General features: G+C 43.4%; 1 protein-coding gene across 2 annotated transcripts in view; it reads left to right on the top strand.

Moving 5' to 3' along the window:
* TSPAN5 (tetraspanin 5) overlaps nucleotides 1–13,522 on the top strand; it is a 179,217-nt gene extending 165,695 nt beyond the window's left edge. Inside the window, exons 4-9 of one of the 2 annotated variants that reach the window (XR_008372920.1) lie at nucleotides 2,864–3,034; nucleotides 5,564–5,689; nucleotides 7,897–7,944; nucleotides 8,053–8,169; nucleotides 9,927–10,102; nucleotides 11,041–13,522. Coding sequence is in view for 1 of the 2 variants with exons in the window: in XM_053553865.1 (XP_053409840.1) it covers nucleotides 2,864–3,034; nucleotides 5,564–5,689; nucleotides 7,897–7,944; nucleotides 8,053–8,169; nucleotides 11,041–11,106 (528 nt within the window). In the remaining variant the exon portion in view is untranslated. The remainder of the gene's footprint in view (nucleotides 1–2,863; nucleotides 3,035–5,563; nucleotides 5,690–7,896; nucleotides 7,945–8,052; nucleotides 8,170–9,926; nucleotides 10,103–11,040) is intronic. The other variant, XM_053553865.1, reaches the window with a different exon arrangement.

Here is a 13,522-nt window from a genome sequence, read left to right as displayed (position 1 = left end):
CTGCCACCTTCTCAGCATGCAGCATCTCAGTGCTACTGAGCTCCCCTCACTCTGCCTCCTGCAGCCCACTTAGACCCTAGGTAGCACTCATCACTGGCCATTATTTTATCAGCCCCCAAATGTGGAGTGCCCTGTAGTATGAATTATAGTTTCATTTATAAAGATATTCCCTTTAGTATAGTTTATTGTTTTTGTAGTAGAGGCCATGGTAAGAGAAAGGGCAGAAATACAGAAATTGCTCTATCAGCACCTTAGTTAATAAAGTCCTGTGTTGATAATGAAGAGAGTTTTTTGTTCCTGGCTTTTAAAATCTGAGAGAATATTTAAAATGGCCTCTCACTCCATTTAGTACCAAAAATTAAAAATTGGCCTGGAATGATCTTTGAACAGGAGATAGGAATTAGGTAATTAGTAAATGCCAACATGTTCCTGAATAGTCTCGAAGCTCTGATGCTGTAAGACTAGAAGAACTGCCGAGGGAAAACACAAGAGCTAATAAGCTCTGAGATAGAAATGGAGCGTCCTGGTTGACCAAGACCCTGGAATGAAGCATGTGAGTCTCTGCACCATTGTAAATAAGTGAAATTAGTTCAACAAGGCCTGGGGCATATAAGTTTCTGCCAGATATTTTATATGAATTGAATTCAGACTCAATTTTTGATATGTGTATTATGTAACATGATGAGAACATTTACCAGGGGAGCTGGAAAATGAACTTACATAACTTTATGGAGCTGAGAACAAAAACCTAATTAAAGTCTTTGCATGACTTCTGTCTCCTTATTTGCTGTGTATGCTTTATGCATGCTAGCTATAATTTTATCATTTCTATAGTCTGGTAACTGATACTTACATGTTTAGGGTGATACCCAATAAAGGGCATGGGGTTAAACTGTGGGGTAGGCATTGAGCAAAAGTGATGTGATTTAGTTGGACACAGTGGCTCACCCTGTCATCCTAGCACTTAGGGAGGCTGAGGCAGGAGGATTGCTTGAGCCAGGAGTTTATGACCAGCCTGGGTAATATAGAAATGCCCCATCTCTACAAAAACTTAAAAAGTTCACAGAGCATGGTGGTACATACCTGTAGTCCCAGCTACCTGAGAGGTTGGGGCAGGAGGAGCCCACCTGACCCCAGGAACTCAAGGCTACAGTGAGTTATGATAACACCACTGTACTCACGGCTAGGTAAGAGAGAGAGAGAGTCAGAGACCTTGTCTCTTAAAAAAATAAGTAAAAGTGGTGTTATTTTTGTTTTCTGCCCATTTTTCTAGATTAAGGATAGCTTAAATTAAAACTGTTGACACCACTGATGGTAATTAAGAATTGTTTAAATTCTATTTCTAATGAACTCATCAAGGACAGATAACCAGGATCTCTATGGAAACCTGAAGCACTGAGCCGGAGGGCCTAGAATTGGGACCTAAACCTTGGGGTCCAAGACTTTGCAAGGCACCTGTTTCCTCCTTCCGTCCCTCCTGCTGTGCCCACTCGCACAGAGGCACCCAGAGAAAAACTGCCAGACATGCTGACACCTGATGTGTACAGGCCCCACCCACTGCCTCTCCTGCCCGTCCCCTTCACAGAAGCCTGTGAGGCCTTTGGAGGAAGGGGTATGGGCCTGCTCAGCCTCACTTCTGCAAAGCCCACCTGCCACTGGCCCTGGCCCATTGCGGATGTTTGCTAAATGAATAAACATTTTTTGTCTTTTTCTCTTTAGCTGATTGTGCCCTTTCCTTTGCACCACTCCCCCAGTACATTTTCCTGCGAGCTGGCTGCTCAATGAATGCTTGCTGAACGTGGAAACCACAGTCTACTCAAGCCACCTGCTCAGGCTCTCGCTGTTCCACAGCCTTCAGGACCTCTACCCGGCAGGCATAGCCCCAGTGTCACCCTTTCTGCCGTTGTCAACAGAAGAGTCTGCCCATAAACAGTGTCCTTCCCAGCCCATTTCTCATAATCTGTTTTAGCAGAAAAGTTTGAAAAGGGTGAGAATGTGGGGTGGTAGGAAGTGGAAAGAACTGTGGGTTGAACAGTGGGCTGATGTGACTAAGATGAGACTCTTCGGAAGCCTCTCAACGGAAGGGAAATTTCTCCAGAGTTAACAGGCAGCTACCACATTGCCTCATGCTCTAGAGCCCTCCTTCTGTGTTGCCTGTGTTACACAGAAGTCTCCCTTTGACTAAATTTTGATATTATTTTAAATGGGCACAGCTAGCATTCCCATGAAAGCCTTCATACCAGGGGTTCCGTTTTGTTTTTACGATGAGAAATTATTTCCATGTCAGAGCCACCCCCACTTCCTTTTTGACCCCTTCATCTAAGATGAACCCATCTGTTACTTTATCCTGTACAGCAGGTGCAAAGGGGAATTAAATGGTGTCAGAATCCATAAAAAGAATATATTGCATACAGAATCAAGGCCACACAAATGACAGGTGATCTTAAAATACCGGAATAGGCTATCTTTTCAAGTTACAAAAGCGTACCCGAGGTAGGGGCAGGTCATTGTTCAAGCTTCTGGCAGTACATTAATCACGAGCAATTCATTAGGCCTTAATGTGGGTCTAATGAGAAATTCCTATTATCCATGTTTGCTTATGGGCTTTGTTGGTTAATTACCAAATGGAACACCAGAGACCCTAAAATGTGATTATGAAATGATTTTTAATTTTCAAAAGTCTTTTCTTGGAGTGTAATATTCTATTAATGAATCTTAAGAAACTGAAAATTGTCTGCTTTGGAGATGTGTAACAACCCAATGTAATTGCAAACCTTTTTTAGAGAGGAATCCTTTAACTATACACGTATGTGATCAAAATAGCCCTTATAACTGTTCTCTGTGTATGTGTCTTTTGTCTTAGTTTTCTGTGTTTCTGGGAATTATTTTCTTCCTGGAGCTCACTGCTGGAGTTCTGGCATTTGTTTTCAAAGACTGGATCAAAGACCAGCTGTATTTCTTCATAAACAACAACATCAGAGCATACAGGGACGACATTGATTTGCAAAACCTCATAGACTTCACCCAGGAATATGTAAGTTTGAATTTGATTTATTTGCAAGTGGAAAGGCCTTCTCAGAACGATGAACAGTGTATACCCTTCTGGCTTCCACATCTGCCAGCTGGAAGCTACCTGGCTTTGCTACATGGGTTTCATTTGTTTCTTTATTATTTTCTGACTTGCTCTATGATTTACAGGTTTTGTACCCTAAATGGAAATGTCCCATTTTTCCTTGTTTCAATTTCTATTAAGTTAGAGGAACAAAGATAAAAAAACCTCTTGAGCAAAAAAGGCTATAATTGCGTCTGCCCTTTCTTATTAGCATGTGAAGAAAGAACATTGTTTTGCTCCAGATGTAATTTTTTATTTTAATTTTTACTTGTATATTATTTATGGGGTAAAGTTTTACTTGGTTATTAAATATGGATTCTTATTCCTTGCCCCCCTTTTTTGGTAATCCTTGATACTTTGCAGCTCACGATAATATACTTTTCAATAGAATATTCATCTACAAAGTTCCTTAAATATGCCTGTCCAAATATTATTATAGCATATGTAGCTAAAACCAAAAGTTTAGAAATTCATAAACCTTAGTGCCTTCTAACAAATGAAGCCTCTTTGTGGTGGTGCCCTGGCCACCCCCTGAGGTCCCTGAGCATGACCCTGTAGTGGCTTTTGCAGTTCAGGAAAAGCAGCAAATGTCCTGTTTCATGCAAAATGCAAACAAGGGGCCAAAATCTGATTAGCTAAGGCACCTGGGCTCACACGACTGTGACCTATTTACCCCAAAGTCAAATGAAGGTAATGCCAACTGCTGTCTGACTGATCAGGAGATTGTGACACTCTGAGGTGTGCATGGTTTTATATTAGGTTAAGGTATTCGTGTCCCACAAACTGGCAGGTCTTCCTGTGCCTGCCCTGAACAGGTGGGCTGAACACACCTGGACAGTAGAGTCCCCAGCATTAATGTCTATGGCAGGACTTGGGGGCAGGCAGAAGCCCAGGGGGCCAATGGCCTTCTTTGGGTCAGACGGTTTTCCAGAACGAGCTATGGTGGTGGCCACGTTGGCACCCATCTCCAGGGAGGCCACACCCGTCATTAGGTGCTGGGCACGAAGCTGGTTGTGTAGGTTTTGTCTGATGGCAGTAAAAATGGTCCTGGCATAAGCTATACCTCAGGTGTGAAATTAAGCCCTGTTCATCTCCTCAGCTGACTTCACTGTTTCAGTAGGTCATAATGGATGCGAGCTCACACCTTCCCAGGTATTATTCCTGACTAGTTTGCATGACAGATTTCTGGAGCTTTGTAGGCAAACCTCGAGGTGCCGAGCCCGAACCCCGGACGGACCACATGTGTTTGAAGAATATGTGTATACACATCCTTTTGGAATGCTGTCTGCTTTATGCGGAGATACTGTTGTTTCAAGTCATTTTATTTTTCTATGCTAGAGTTTAATGTTTTGACATAACTTAGTCCTAAAAGCCGTAAAATGGTTAAGGCTTGATATGTTCTTAAGTTGGAGAAGTAGAGGTAGTCCGGCTCAGGGGAGTGTGGAAGGAGCTTATGGAGTGACCCTTGACTCAGGCCATTTAAATCTCACTGAATTGAACAGCTCGTTGTATGTATTTTAACTAGATGAGTAACATTGTAGAGTTGAAAATGTTGAACAGGTGGTCTTGTTTTTTAAAAATTTTAGAGTGGGAACAAATAGAATGAAAAGTAAGCCCCTGAGAGTTGTGGTTGGCAGTGTTGTAGTGAGGTTTCACAATGTATACCTATGTCAGATCTTATCAAATTGCGCATCTTAAAATGTGCAGCCTCGCTGTGTGCCTGTAGCTCAGTGGTTAGGGCGCCGGCTGGCAGGTTCGAACCCAGCCAGGGCCTGCTAAACAACGAAGACAACAACAACAAAAATAGCTGGGCGTTGTGGCGGGCGCCTGTGGTCCCAGCTACTTGGGAGGCTGAGGCAAGAGAATCACTTAAGCCCAAGAGTTTAAGGTTGCTGTGAGCTGTGACAGCATAGCACTCTACCGAGGGCGACAAAGTGAGATTCTGTCTCAAAAACAAATAAAACAAAAAAGTGCAGTTTATTGTTATCAGTTGTACTTCAATAAACACTGTTGTTAGTGTCTTGTTTATCCTTCTAGAATAGTAGTTCTCAACCTTCCTAATGCCGCGACCCTTTAATACAGTCCCTGTGGATTGCGACCCACAGGTTGAGGACTGCTGTTCTGGAATGTTCTTGTTTACCCTTCCAGAATATGCCCAAGCCACAAGTAGATCTTGTTCTGAGCCCTGCCATACAAGCGCTCAGCCCTTTATCTAACACTACAGGTTTCATCAGTCATTTGAGTCATATGCCAGCACATCCTTACAAACCTTCAGCCTTAATTATTTCGGAAGCTTTTACAGGGGCCATGTAGGTTCAGTTTGGATTAAAAATAATTTTGAGACCGAAGAGCAGGTTAGAGCTGGCAGAGCGGGGTGTTCTGGCGGGTGTGAGTGTAGGCACCTGGTCGCCCCCACGTCGAGGTGTTCTAATTCTCTCCTGTTTGCTCTAGTGGCAGTGCTGTGGGGCTTTTGGAGCTGATGATTGGAACCTAAATATTTACTTCAATTGCACAGATTCCAATGCAAGTCGAGAGCGGTGCGGCGTGCCCTTCTCCTGCTGTACTAAAGACCCCGCAGTAAGTGAACGCCAGCAAGCCGCTGGCTGCCCTGCGCGTCACGCCGAGAGTGTGCCTGGGACGGCAGAGAGAGATTTTTTTCTTGAAACCTCCTCTTAGCTGGTTACTCCTAATTGTAGCTCCTGTCGGGGGTATAGTGCTCAGATCTCCCAGTAGGAGTAATCATCACTGACACTAATTTAGCAGTATGAGCTGGTTCCTATTCTGAGCCTTTATGTGCATTGGCTCATTTAAGTTCAGAACATTCCTACCGGCAGACACCACCATTATCCTCCCTTTTCAGGTGAAGAACCAAGGCACGTGGGGTGTGAGTAACTTGCCCAAACTCAGTCTGCTAGCAGCTGAAGGGGCTGAGCCTCAGACTCAGGCAGCCAGCCAGGAGCCACCTACTGGTTCTCCTTTATGAGCACAGGCTCACAGGCGAGCTCTCTGCAATGGTTTGGGGTTAGTAACCCTTTTCTTTCAAGGGGAAATAGTAGGAGTCAGTAGGAGGAGAATTTGAGACAAGATGAGGCGAGACTGCTTTGTAGGAAGACACAGCTGCTCAGACTCTCGGGCACCATAATGACTATGATAATTGAGGTTGGTATTTTATTCAAAATGAAAGGAAAATATAAAATCTATAAGCCACTCTTTTTTTACCAAAGGTTTGATAATTTAGGTCAAATCCTATGTCTGGTACATTTTAATGACTTAAAATGCAGTTCTGTAGTGTGAGAAGGGCAAACACGAGAAGTTACATGCTCTCTTACTGGTGTCCCCATGTCTTACGACCACAGTTGTCCCAGGGCCCTTCAGCCATTCTCTGACCCTACATTCTCAACATCCTCCCCAGACCCCCTTGCCCCTGATGAGTTCAGCGGGGTGCTCCTCCTGGAGGTGGAGGCTGTAGGGTGCTTAAAGAGGGTCTTGCGGTGGACGAGGCTGCCTCCGAGGGGGTCCACCTGGGTTGTCTCCCGGGGTCTGAAGAAGGAAGCTGAGAATCACTAAGGACTGCGCTCCCCTGGCTCTGAGAGAGGAAAGCCCACCTCTCCTGCTGGCTTGCTCCTCTCTCTCTTCTGAGGATGGCCAGTGGCAACAAGGCAACACAGAGCCCTGCTCAGAGCTCAGGGTGCCCATCCCGGTGGCCTCGTGCTGGCCAGGACGTGCTGCACAATGCACTCCTTGTCGCCAGTTCTTGGCCAATATTGACGGTCTGTCTGGAGAATTATGAAGATTCTCAGAAGGTGCTAGGCTTCCCTTTCCAACTATAGGTCCTCTGGAAGAGACAGCTCATCCTTTGATCTCTAAACTAATAAATTCTGCAACATACCTTGTGGAGGGGGGAAATAAACTAACTCAAAAAAGCAGAACCCGTGTTTCTGATTAAGTCCCGTGTAATGTCAGGCTGTCCCCGTGACATGTGGGGTTTTTTTTGTTTGTTTGTTTTTGAGACAGTCTCATTCTCTGCCCTGGGTAGAGTACTGTAGCATTGTAGCTCACAGCAACCTCAAACCTTTGGGCTCAGGCAATCCTTTTGCCTCAGCTTCCCCAGTAACTGGGACTAAAAGTCTGCCTTTTATTAAAGCTGCCCACCATAACACTTGGCTAGTTTTCTTATTTTTAGTAGAGACAGGGATCTCATTCTTGCGCAGGCTGGTCTTGAACTCCTGAGTTCAAGAGATCTACCCCCCTCGGCTTCCCAGAGTGCTAGGGTCACAGGCGTGAACCACCATGCCTGGCCAGGGCATTGTGTTCCATTTGTTAATTATTAAAGTCATGTGTTCTCATTGAAAAGCCATTTAAATAATACAGAAGTATATAGTACATAAAAAAGTGAAAGTCTCCCAAAAGAGCATAAATGAAGGTGGTCATCATGCCTTTTAACTATGGTTTTAATCTATCTCCAATTCCTTAAGCTCCATAAGCTTCTTGAGGTTGGCAACACCTTGAAACTTGAAGCTCCCATGCAGTAAACTTACTGTCTTCTGACAGTCCCCGAGCTTTAGTTTTCCTCCTCTGTAAAACAGGACATACCTGAGTACCTGCATCTGAAGATCATAATGACCGTTGCACGGGGTGATGTATATAGAGTGTTTGATGCAGTGCTGTGCTGTGTGTGCAGATAAACACTTTAGCACTAACACCTGACGGGGTCTTCTGCTCTTTCCTTGGTAGACTTTCTGTCTAACAAGAGTGACATTCACTTTTCTTTTCTTTCCTCCCAGGAAGATGTCATCAACACACAGTGTGGCTATGATGCCAGGCAAAAACCAGTAAGTGGGATCTCATCTTGTCCCCTAGCACAAAGGGTGTTTGGAGGAGTTTTTGCGTGTGTACCATGCTGTATCTGTGACACTGTACTCTCCTCTTCCCTTGTGAAGGAAGTTGACCAGCAGATTGTAATCTACACAAAAGGCTGCGTGCCCCAGTTTGAGAAATGGTTGCAGGACAATTTAACCATCGTGGCTGGTATTTTCATAGGCATTGCATTGCTGCAGGTAAGATAGGGTCCTCTGTGGATGTCACAGGGGAATGATACGCTGGGAGAGCCCTTGCCAGGACAGGAGTTTCACTTAATCATATTAATGTCATAGTTTTAAAAACACATTGGAGGGGGTGGCGCCTGTGGCTCAAGGAGTAGGGCGCTGGTCCCATATGCCAGAGGTGGTGGGTTCAAACCCAGCCCCGGCCAAAAAAAAAAAACACATTGGAGGGCTAAATGATTTAGTTTGCCTTTTATTAGATTTTGATTTTAGATTCTGCTATCTTGAAATACCTTGGGAAACCCTTTTCTTCTTTTCAAGATGGAAAAATTGTATTTGCCCGCTGGTGTTCCATCACTTCTAGGGGCTCAGTAAAAATGCATTGTGACAGTTGAGGCAGACATGAAGTCCCAAGTAGGTTTCAATGGTGAGATTAGGTTTTTAAAGTTTCACAGAGACACACGCCCCTTTGCCTCGTTGGACCACCTTGCTGAAGAGCCAGTGAAGGAAGGGAGCTCCTACGATTCTTCCTGAGCAGTCACAAGAGCATGTTGGTGGTGTGATATTTTCCTAACAGCGCACACTTGAAAGAAAGTAGAGAAGATCTAAGTAATATAAAGACATCCTGTGTTTACAGATTGCAAGAATTAATATCCTTAAGGTGGCAGTGTTCCTCAACTTGATCTACACATTCAGTGCAACCTTTATCAAAATTCCCACTACATTTTTAGCAAAACAGTGGAGCCGATCCTTTCTAATTCATATGGAAATGCAAGAGCTCCATAGCAGCCAAAACTTAACTCGAAAAAGAAAAATAAAGTAACACTTTTTAATTCAAAACTACAGTAATGAAGATAATGTGTACTAGTAAGGTTAGCCACATGGATTAGGGGAAAACTCAAAAGTCCAGAAGCAGACCCAGACAGTTGATTTTTGAGAAGGAAACAAAAACCATTCAATGTTGAACAGTCTTTGCAACAGAGAGTAGTGGGGAAACTGGACATGTACATGCAAAAGAATGAATTTAGTTCCCTCCTTTGCAATATATATAAAAATTAACTCAAAATAGAATAAAGACCTAAATATAAGAGGTAATGTTATAAAAGTCTAGAAGAAAACATACATGTCAATCTTCATGACTTTGGATTAGGCAGTGTTTTCTCAGATAAGATAGCCAAAGCCCAAACAAAACATAGGTAAATTGGACTTCATCAAAAGTTAAAACTTCTGTGCCTGAAAATGATATCATAAAGAAAGTGAAAAGTTGCTGGGCATGGTGGCTCCCGCCTATAATTCTAGCACTCTGGGAGGCTGTAGCGGGAGGATTGCTTGAGTTTAGGAGTTTAAGACCAGCCTGCACAAGAGTGACATCCCCTCTCTATCTTACACAAAACAAAACAGAACAAACAAACAAAAAAGAAAGTGAAAAGATAACTCACAAAATGGGTGAAAATATTTGCAAATCATTGTCTTAAAAGGATCTAATATCTGGAATATATGAAGAACTTTTATAACTCAACAATAAAAAGATGAACCCAATTTAAAAATGAATAGAGCAGCGGTTCTCAACCTGTGGGTTGTGACCCACAGGAACTGTATTAAAGGGCTGCGGCCTTAGGAAGGTTGAGAACCACTGGAATAGAGAATCTGAATAGATACTTCTCCAAAGAAGATTAAAATGGCTAATAAGCACAGGAAAAGATGCCAGCATCATTAGTCATTAAGGTAATGCAAATCAAAACCACAATGAGGTAACACTTCACACTCCCTAGGTTGGTTATAATAAAAAAGAGAACAAGTGTTGGCCAGGATGTGGAGGAAACGGAACCCTCATGTGTTGCTGGAGGGAATGAAAATGATGCAGCCTCTGTGGAAAACAATTTGGCAGTTTCTCAGAAAGTTAAACATAGATTTACCACGTGAGCCAGGATTCTGCTGGGTCATACAGGTAGGAATATACCTAGAAGAATTGAAAACTTGTTCACTCAAAAACTTGTACATGAATGTTCCTAACAATTAACTTTTTGGCAGTTAACTCATTAGGTGCTAGAATGTTCCTAACAATTAGCTTTTTTTTAACTCATAATTGCCAAAAAGTACAAACAATGCAAATATTTGTCAACTGAGGAGTGGATAAACTGTGATATACCCACACAGTGGAATATTACTCAGCCATCAAAAGGAATGTAGACAAACCTTGAAAACATTTTGGGACATAAAAAAAAACCCAAATCCACACATTACATGATTCCATGTATGTGAAATTTCCAGAACAGGCAAATCCACAGAAACAGAAAGTAGAATCGTGGTTTCCAAGGCTATAGGGAAGGGGGGAAATGGGAATGACCCTATGGGTGTTGGGTTTCTTTTGGGAGTAATGAAAATGTTCTGTAATTAGACAGTGGTGATGGTTGCATAGCTTTGTGAATATACTAAAAACCAGTGAATTAGATACATCAAAGAGATGCATTTGCTGGGTATGGTGGCTCACACCTGTCATCCCAGCACCCTGAAAGACTGAGGTGGGTAGATTGCTTGAATTCAGGGGTTCGAGACCAGCCTGAGCAAGAGTGAGGCCCCATCTCTACTAAAAACAGAAAAACTAGCTGGGTGTTGTGGCAGGCGCCTGTAGTCCCAGCCACTGGGGAGGTTGAGGCAGGAGGATCACTTGAGCCCAAGATTTTGAGGTAGCTGTGAGCTATGACAGCATGGCACTCTACTAAGGGCAACAAAAGGAGACTCTATCTCAAAAAAAAAAAAATGATGCATTTTTACCATATATGAATTCTAGCTCAGAGTTTAAAAATTAAAGATTAAAAAAATTATGGGACACAGTGGCCAGGGAAACAATGGCACTGTTTAACTCACTTTTACTTCCTTTCTCAGATTTTTGGGATATGCTTAGCCCAGAATCTGGTCAGTGACATTGAAGCTGTGAGGGCCAGCTGGTAGAACCTCTGCAACAGCTGCTGCAAGACACTGGACAGACCCAGCCTTCCCGACCCTCCCACACGCCCAGCTGATAGCCAAGCTGCACAGACCTGACCACAGAGGCATCCTACAATCTCACCCAATGGAGCTGCCAAGAACATGGTTTTCTGGGGGAGGGGGGGTTAAAACTGGGAAATGCTGCTCATTGACAGAATTTTTTTAAAAAATAGCCAGTGTGAAAGTCTTTGCGCCATGAATCTCTCTACTGTAGCCATGAACTTACGGATGGTTGGATGCTTACCAAAAAAGAAAGGGAAGGTGTGGGACTCAGCTGTATTTGAATTTGTGGAAAATACAGTCCTGTCCTCTACTTCTATGAGTGGTGACTGGAAGAGACAGTCTTGCTCGTCGTCACACCTCGAAGGGACTGGCTCTCTTCCATGGCTGGAAGAAGTGTGTGTCTGCTAAGACTCAGCCCCTCACCTGGGAGGGCAGTGGTTTGTTTTCGTCCCTCCACGAACATTTCAAGAAACTCTTGCAACTGTCATCTGAAGAGGAAAACAGCTTGTCTTTGGGTTCAGATCTTGTGATGGTATTCAGCAAGTGACTTGGGTGAGCACACTTGGTCTACCCTGGACCATCTCCGTAGAAAAGAAGTTGTGTATTCCACGTGCACTGAGCAAGGGCATCAGAAGGCTTTATGATGCTGTATTTTAGCAGAACTGATCTTTTTTCTAAGTAGGCCTGACTTTTATTTATCAGTGAAAACCCAAGGAGAAAATGAGGCTAATGAAGAGGTATTCGTTAAAGACTCCTTTATCCCTACCCCACCAATTTAACTATTGGATTTTTGGAAAGTCTGGAATATTCTGGGTCATTTTGGGGGATTTTTTTGTTTTTTGTTTTTTTAGAGACAGAATCTCACTTTGTCACCCTTGGTAGAATGCCGTGGTGTCACAGCTCACAGCAACCTCCAGCTCTTGGGCTTAGGCGATTCTCTTGCCTCAGCCTCCCAAGTAGCTGGGATTTCAGGCACCCGCCACAACGCCCGGCTATTTTTTGTTGCAGTTTGGCCAGGGCTGGGTTTTAACCCACCACCCTCGGCATATGGGGCCAGCGCCCTACTCCCTGAGCCACAGGTGCCACCCTCTTTTGGGTTTTTTTATTTTTTTTGTTCTGTTCTTTTTTCCTTTGGTCTTCCACAGGCAAAAGCTATGATACAGTTCCTCTTGAATTTTAAAGTGTTTTCTTACTCAGCTCAAATATTAATTTTTGGTATAATCCTAACCTGCATGACCTGTGAATCTGAATCCATTGTCTCCCATTCTTGCCATCTTTCCTATAAACATCCAAACATGTTATTTTGTCAGCATTATTTCCTAGGTTCATGGCCATGGGAGGTTGTGGCTTGTCCTCCGATCCTGGCTGGGACGAGAGCAGCCGTGCTGGGGCAAATGCTGCCACAGATGCGGCAGTGTTTTCGGCATCCATCTTAGTGGCCTCTTCTGAACCGATTCATTCCCTTCTTTCTTTGTAAATGGGATTAAGCCCAGTTCCAAAACAACATTGATAGAATCCCAAATTTTCTAATGGATTTTTCTTCTTCCAGTTTTAGTTTGCTTTTATTTTAAAAAAAATAGTGCATGGCCAGGGCTCCCTTCTTGAAGACAAACTATCAGGATTGTATCAAAGCACAAATATTTCTGAGGGGAATGCATCAAACCAGGCAAGTTTTCTATGACACAAGGTGGGAAACCATTTCTAGGCGCTGCTTTCTGCCCCGACTGTAGATGAGAGAGACGAGTTTGCCCCCCAGATGTTAATCTGTGTCCACCAGGGGAGCAGATTGCAGCCTGTGGAACGCTGGGAAAGTCACAACGTGTTTTACAGTGGTGATACATTTACCAGCATGTTACTGGGCATCGAGCTAGCATATTTTGTGGAAATGTAGCAAGGTTTTCCATTTTAGCCCTTTGTTGCATAATGGTGGCTGACAGATGTGTCCGTCAGCATAAAGAAAAGACAGAAATCGTTTTCAAAACTAATCCCTGCAGTTTGGGTGTGTATGTGACGCTGCATGTGTGTTTGTCTGTGTCTTTGTGTAGATAGAAGTGTGCATTCCATATTCTGGCTGTAAGTTTGTCTTATTTCATCCTTTCTCCTGCCATGGTTGTCATTGTGTAATGTCATTCTGACACAGAGGGGACTTAAGCTCTCCAGTTGTCACTTTTGTCTTTTTTATTACCTCATTCTCCAGTGAACTCCACCTGCCCATTTGACACAGCATCAGGCAAGATCCCCCACCCTTTTGCACTTCTAGTGAAAGGCCAAACCACAAGTCCAAGTGAGTTTTGAATTTCAATTAATCGCCCTTTATTTTTTACACTTGAGAGTGACTGTAATCGAGGCTATCCTTAATAAACTTGATTCTACCTGA

The sequence above is a fragment of the Nycticebus coucang genome, chromosome 1 (assembly GCF_027406575.1).
Source record: "Nycticebus coucang isolate mNycCou1 chromosome 1, mNycCou1.pri, whole genome shotgun sequence".
NCBI lineage: Eukaryota > Metazoa > Chordata > Mammalia > Primates > Lorisidae > Nycticebus > Nycticebus coucang.
The sequence above is the reverse complement of the archived record's forward strand: the minus strand, read 5'-3'. Positions and strand labels throughout refer to the sequence as shown.